Source organism: Acomys russatus, chromosome 26, assembly GCF_903995435.1.
Source record: "Acomys russatus chromosome 26, mAcoRus1.1, whole genome shotgun sequence".
In the NCBI taxonomy this organism is placed as follows: domain Eukaryota; kingdom Metazoa; phylum Chordata; class Mammalia; order Rodentia; family Muridae; genus Acomys; species Acomys russatus.
The window spans coordinates 34,102,546-34,109,826 of NC_067162.1; the positions used below are offsets into that span (position 1 = coordinate 34,102,546).

Below are 7,281 nucleotides of genomic sequence, written 5' to 3' on the forward strand. Positions count from 1 at the left end.
GTCTGCAGTGATGAAGCCATTTGTAGAAGAGGAGGGAAAGGCCCCTGAAGGCTGAGTGTCTTCCCCTGTCCCCACAGAATCTTGTCATCCCAGTGCTCTCAAGCCTTGTTAGGAGAAACCCATAGGTTGATAATAGGTGTCATCTCTTAGCCCATAGAGATGATGCCACATTATCTTTCCTCTGCTCTGTATCCCCTGGCTCTACCAACACCTCTGTAAAACAGGGAGAAAAAAAATGGCCAGGTTCTCAACAGAGTCAGAAAGCCTGTTCTCTCTCCTCTTCAGAAAGGGAAGCAGAGAGAACTAGGGTTGTTGGCTTTGGCTGAGGGTGTTTCCCAGACAACGCCATGAGCATCCAAAGTGAAGGCTGTCCAGAGCAGCCTCTGGTTCTTCTATCCGATTTCCATCATTTTCAAACTGACTCCCTCCGTGAGCCCCAGACAAGGCAGCATTAATTGTCCCCATCAAAAATATGGACAAGCGGCCGGGAGCTGGCGAGTGGGATCCTCTGCCTGGGTCTTCCTCACCCCCAGGTCTGAGCTGTTTCCATGGGACACAGGGTATATATGAGAACCCAGCTCTGAAAAGGTGGGCCCTCCTCACCCCTCACCTGTGACACCCCCCGAGTTCTTCCCAACAGGAAGCCAAGCCAACCAAGCCATCCCCCCTCACCGCCCTCTCCCTCCCACAGCCACCTCCACAACATAATGGTCCACCTGCAGCAGGAAAACAAGAAGCTGAAGAGTGAGATCGAAGAGAAGAAGCGGAAGTGTGGCAACGCAAGGATCTGCGCCAAGGTCCTGAGCCCAAGCAAACTGGAGCCCGCCCAGAACGGGAAGCTGTGTGGTTCGCTGGGCTGGAGAGAGGTATCCCAGGACCTGACACCAAAAATGGACATCACCAAGTACATCGGGATGCCCCACTGCTCGGGTGCGTGCGCCGCGTGCTCTTTGCTACCATAATGTCTCCTTTCTTTGTCCCATGAACCAAAACAGCAATAATGTGATGTCATTTTTTAAAGACCACTGGGTTAGACTTCATAAAGGAAGAAGAGAACAGGTTACTAGAGACCTTTAGTCACACACTTAGCTTACCTTGGACCAGTGAGCCATCCTTCCACATCCTTACTGTTCCTCACATCTAAGAATGTTGGTGATACCCACGTGCCTCATATCTCAGACCTATCTCCTTCCCTGACTCTGCCCCATTGTGATGTGTAGGAAAAAGAGGGAAAGAAAAAAATGGATGTCTTCCTTCTTTAATGTGGCTGGAAATCCCACAAGAGTGCACCAACCCTCCACTCAGCCTGGGCCTGAGCTACTGTTCCTACCACCTCTTTATTCCATGAGACCCCAAATGTCACCCTACCACAGCCACCTTAGCCAGGAGGCTGGTCCAGAAGAAGTCACTCGTTCATTTCTCCTCAGATTGAAGCTTTCGTTTCTTCCCTGTTCCCCCAGGCTCCTCCTATAGTTAGAACCGGTTCCCGCCCTAAGCATCCTTTCTACACATTTGCAGAGGACATCGAGTTCCGGTCCCTCTTTCTTCACCGGAACCAGCTCCTACAGTCATCCACCAAGGCCCCTGCCTAGTTTGCAAGATGTTCATGCTTTGTTGAGTCTTGTCTACTTCCTGAAGTGGAGTGAGCTGTGTAGTACCCCACTCCCCCCACCTCCAGGCCCAGATTCTGAAATAAAGACACAAACAACACAGCCTCCGTGAACGCCTGGTGTCTCTGCACTGCCCATCCCCAGCAACATGCTCATCTGTGTGTTCTCCACGCCAAAACATGCTGGTCTTTTTACTAACGTAGGAGATATAGTGTTCCCAAAGTAAGCTGCTGAGTTACCTGGGTTAGGTTTTTAAACCAACAAGAAGGAATTAGTGCCTCCCCACCCCCGTACGTCTCTGTCTGGAATTTTAAATAGAAAAAATAATCTAGAAACCATTTCCCTGCCCCCCCCTCAAAAGGAAAATAATTCTAAGACCCAAATAAAAGTGATGTCTTTTCCAAGTGGGGAAGGTAGAAGACCATCTGTTTCCTCCGTGGCTGCCATATTACATTCCTCCTTTTAACTCGTTTACTTTTCTCTCCAGCCAGGGCAATACAAGTAAAATTCCATTATAACAAACTCCAAGGACAGTTAAACTACTTTATTGTGGTAGGATTTTGTTAAGCTGAGTACATGTCTGGAGTTTATATTTCCAGTCTATAGGAAATAGAGACAAATAGCTACCAGGGTGAAATAAGAGAAAGAAATGGAAGAGCTTGCATTTCTGAGAGGATGGGATGGGGGAAGGAAGAAGCCCACTGGTGGCCATGATTCCTGTGGACTCTTACCTCCCTCCCCGCCCACATCAAGGCCAAGAAACCTAGCTGCTAATTGTGACACTTCAACCTTGCCAGGGTGCAGGGTGGCTACGTTCCAGCATGCATTAGGAAGGGGGGCACTGAGAAGCTCTGGAAACTTCTCTCGTGCCATTTGATGTCCATCTCCCCCACTTGTTTTAGAGTAGCCTTTATTTTCTAGAGAAAAGTAAGACTGAAAAAGAAAAACACCCAATGCCAATGAGCCATACATCCTGGTCTTAGCTACGACCCCTTTGTTCAAACCCAAGTTCAGTATCCTTAAAAGTCCACAGTGCAGTCTACTAAAAAGGCAGGCTTATCTCCATAATTCATGAAGAGGTTTCAGATACGTTAGCCAGAATTGCATCCTTTAGATACTGTGAATGTCACATAGTTATTCAAAGCTGTCTTTCACTTTCTGTTGGGGGGGAGGGGATTATATCAGATCAAAGCAGGACTGAATTATGGGAAGCAAGGAGAGAGAAGTGTTTTACTATTTCACCTAGTCACCTAGCTGTGCAAAGTTCAGGTAGGCGGAAGACCAAGTAGGCAGAGAGAATAGACTTAGAGAAAGCAGAAGAAAGAGGGAGAAGGTAAGTGTTTCTTAATAAATAACCAAGAAGTTGGTTTCTACAAAGCCATTTAATTTCTGATGCTAAAAAGAAATGGCTGTGGCAATACATTTTGTCATTTTTAAAAAGTACAACAAAGTAGGGCTAGAAGAAAATTGCCTTTGCATAATAAAAGCTCCATATGAAAAAGCCACAGTTTCATGCTCATATCTGCAGTGGCAGTGACACATGTTTGTAAGCCCAAAACTCAGGAGGCAAAGGCAAGCAGATTTCTGTGAGTTTGAAGCCCTCTCATCTACAGAGTGAGTTCCCACATGGCCAGGGCTACACAGAGAAACCCAGTCTCAAAAAGAAAAAAAAAACCAAAAACAAACAAAAAACCCACAATGCAAGGATGTCCACTTTCACCCCTTGTTTTAAGTACTAGTAACTGTATTCAGAAAGCTTAGGCAGGAAGCAGAAATAAAAGATATATCCAAATTAGCTGGTCAATGGTGGTGCTCACCTTTAATCCCAGCACTCAGGAGGCAAAGACAGGCAGATCTCTGAGTTTGAAGCCAGCCTAGTCTATAGAGTGAGTTCCAGGACAGCCAGGGCTACACAGAGAAACCCTGTGCTAGAAAAACAACAACAAAAGAATATCCAAATCAGAATAGTGAGATGGCTCAGCAGGTGCAGTTTAAATCAGAATGGCCCCCATAGCTCAGATATTTGGACACTTGGCAGTGTTTGGGGAGGGTTAGAAGACACAGCCTCACTAGAGAAAATATGTCACTTGGGGTGGGCCTTGAAAATTAATAACCCTGTTCCTGTTTGCATGTAAAGATCCAGCCTCAGCTTCCTGTTCCTGCGGCCCAGGCTTCCACCTCACTATGATGGTCGTCTAACCCTCAAACAAACTCCTCTTTAAGCTGCCCTGGTAATAGCATTTTATCACAGAACAGAACAGCGACTGATAGAGCAGGTTAAAGTGCTCGCTGAACAAACCTAGACAACGGAATGTCATCCCTAGAACCCATGTCAAAAAGCTGGATGTGGTAACCCGCCCGGCCCCTGTAATCCCAGCAGAGAGAGGAAGAGGCACCAGAAAGTTCATGGGCCAGCCTGGAGTATGCACCATGCAGAACAAGGGAGACCCTGCCTAAGTAAGGTGAGTGGAGAGTTGACTACCACTTACCTCTGTTCTGATATTTTGTATGTAGAAAACTCTGTGCAGGGGTGTAGCTCAGTAGAATGCTTGTTGAGCATGTGCAAGGCCCTGGGTTCAAACCCCAGCACTGCATAAAACATGTAACCCACCCCTGTAATCCCAGAACCCAGGAGGCAAAAGGAAAAAGATTGGGAACCCAAGGTCATCTTTAATTACATAGCAAGTCTAAGAACAGACTGGGCCACATTAGACCCTGTCTCAAAACAAAAACAAAAACAAAAAACAAACAATGAAGCACTCCTAACCCTAACCCTAACCGGGGAGGCAGAGGTGGGTGGATCTCAGTGAGTTCAAGGACAGCCTGATCTACAAATCAAGACCAGGACAGCCAAAGCTACATTGAGAAACCCTGTCTGGAAAAAAACAAAACAAAAACCAACAACAACAAAAACTGCTATAATAAACTAGTTCAGTAAAGTAGCAGGATAAATACAAAACTCAGTTACATTTTTATATACTAATAAAGAACAGTCTGGAAAAGAAATTACAAAAATAATCCCATTTACTATATAATCAAAAGAATCAAATATATCAGGCATGGTGTCATTCAGAAGGCCTCGAGGTAGAGGGGCCACAAGTTCAAGGCCAACCTAGAAAGAAAAAATTGAATTAGGCAAGAGGGCTGTGCTGGCTAGTTCTTCTATCAGCTTGATGCAAGCTAGTCATTTTGGAAGAAGGACCCTCAGTTGAGAAAATGCCACACCAGATGATCAGTCTGTGGACAAGCCTGTTGGGTACTTTCTTGATGACTGATGTGGGCACTGCCACCCCTGGGCTGATGGTCCTGGGTTCTTTAAGAAAGCAAGCCAAGCAAGCCATGAGGAGCAAGCCAGTACGCACACCCCTCCATGGCCTCTGCATCGGCTCCTGCCTCCAGGTCCCGGCCCTGGCTTCTCTGGATGACAGACTGTAAGCCGTAAAATGAAGTAAACCCTTTCTTCCTCAAGTTGCTTTTGGTCACTGTGTTTTATCACAGCAATAGAAACTCTATTAACAGGGTGTAAGACTGATGTAATGACAGTTCAACATTGCTAAAACAGACATAAAACACAGTCCATGTTCGTGGACTAGAAAAACCGAGTATCAATCTGTTCGTATCACCCAAATGGATTTACAGATTTGGTACAACTTCCACCAAAATCCCAACGATATCTTTTGCAGTAATGGAAAAAATTCACATAATTTCAGGGGAACTCAATCATAAAAAGGAAGAATAAAGCTGAAGAACTTATACTCTGATTTTATAACTTTGTTAAATGTTTCTTTACTGTGTATGGACATCTTTCCTATACACCGTGTGTGTGTGTGTGTGTGTGTGTGTGTGTGTAGCTACAGCTGGTTGTGAGCCATCATGTGGGTGCTGGGGAATTAAGCCTGGGTCCTCTACAAGAACAGTAAGTACGTTTATCCCTTGAGCCTGCAAAGCTTCAGAGGCCAAAACACAGTGGTCCCGTCATGAAGACAGCTCTAGTGACTGATGGAAGTGTGCAGAGAGCCCAAACACCTTTGGGTATGAGGCCACATGATTTTTGACAAAGGTAGCAAGACCATTCAATGGGGAAAGGGACAGCCTTCAACAATAAGCACTGGGAAAAATTGCATATCAATATGCAGATGAGATTAGAGCCCTTTATTTCATAGCAGATATAAAATTAGCTCAGCTTCAAAGGGTAAACTCAGATGACTGAGAACCAAGCACTAGTCAGCCCAGGCAGGGCTCTTTTACAGACTGCACAGGCAGCCAGAGCCCTACTCTGGCATGTCCAAAGCATCTGAGTTCACTTCAGCATCGTATGTCTAAACAGAAACTACAGGACATTTTTAGGAACATCACTGTCCACTAGAAAGAGAATCATCTGTTACCAGAGGAAGCCAGTAAGCACTGGTGTAAGGTTGCCCTAACGTAAAGTATCTGTACTCAGATGAAAACTGTGGATGAAGGTCCAGACTAAACCTCAGGCTTTAACACCCACCTTCAGGGAGACCTGCAGGAGCAGGAGGCTGTATTTGTCTTGTGGCATGTGTGTCCTTGGCCAGCTGTTCCTTATTTTTAATTAAGTTGCATTAGACCCATAGTTTTCATACTATCCTGTTTTCTCATCTCAAGGAGCATATAAAGCGGTTTGTGCCCATGGTCTCAGCTTATTATTAGTCATAAAACTATCAATTAGAACCTCATTCTATTCCAGTCTCCTAAGACTGACCCTGTAAATCGGTCCTCTACCCAGTCCCCTTCTCTGGGCTGTCCAGACACCCTCTCCTAGCCTTTCCACCCAGGATTAGGTTTCCCAAGCAAGCAGTTAGCAGCCTCTAAACAGCCTGTACCTCTTTAAAGAAGCCACACACACCGAGCCCCTGCTCCCCTCCCTCCAGCTAACAGGCCATGAAAAGCTCACCATTGCCCACCAGCCTCAGAAACAGCTGGCATTCACAGAGCTTGGCTGTCCTGTGCTGGATGCTTTGAGCCATCCTCAAGTCTCTACACCTACACTGCGTCCCATTCAGTCAACCCCAAGGAATCCCTGCCTAAAAGCTAAGAGAGTGGCTCAGCCGGTGAAGTGCTCACTGCAAGAATGAAGACCTGGGTTCAGACCCTCAGCACCCACAAAGCCAGGCATGGCGGCTTCAGTCTCTGTGCAGGAGGGGCAGACGGTGGATCCCTGCAGCTTGCCTGCCTACCAGTCTAGCAAAATTGAATTCCAAGTTCATGAAACGAGGTGGAGAGCAACTAAGGGGGAGATCTAAGATCACCCTCTGGCCTCTTCCACACATGGCCGTGTGCTTGCACACTCACACACACTCGCGCCCATATAAAGCCACCTCATCAGCAGAATGTACACAGAACAGAGCTAAGGTTCTAGAAAAATCTACCAAAGAACAGACAGAAAAGAGCTCTGCCTCTTCTGCCTTTATTGTAGGGAGAAAGGCAGTAAAAGAATAAAATTTAAAATGCAATCACATTGTACAAATAATATATTTATTTCCAAATCCCAAGTGATAACGAAATTACAAGTGTCACTGCCTCTACCTTGCTTCTTTACACAAGATTAAAAAGCGTCAGTCACAGCAAGTCACTCATGTGCTAAGCACCCTGGGGACAGGTTGTGTGGGTGTGATGGTCCAGCCACCCCTGCTGCCAGGCAGGCTTC

The 7,281-nt window shown here is 46.1% G+C and overlaps 1 protein-coding gene across 1 annotated transcript in view; it reads left to right on the top strand.

Moving 5' to 3' along the window:
* Pmfbp1 (polyamine modulated factor 1 binding protein 1) overlaps positions 1–1,000 on the top strand; it is a 40,652-nt gene extending 39,652 nt beyond the window's left edge. Inside the window, exon 19 of the mRNA XM_051168893.1 lies at positions 692–1,000. Coding sequence (XP_051024850.1) covers positions 692–962 — 271 coding nt within the window. The 3' untranslated portion in view covers positions 963–1,000. The remainder of the gene's footprint in view (positions 1–691) is intronic.
* The last annotated feature ends 6,281 nt before the right edge of the window (positions 1,001–7,281 follow it).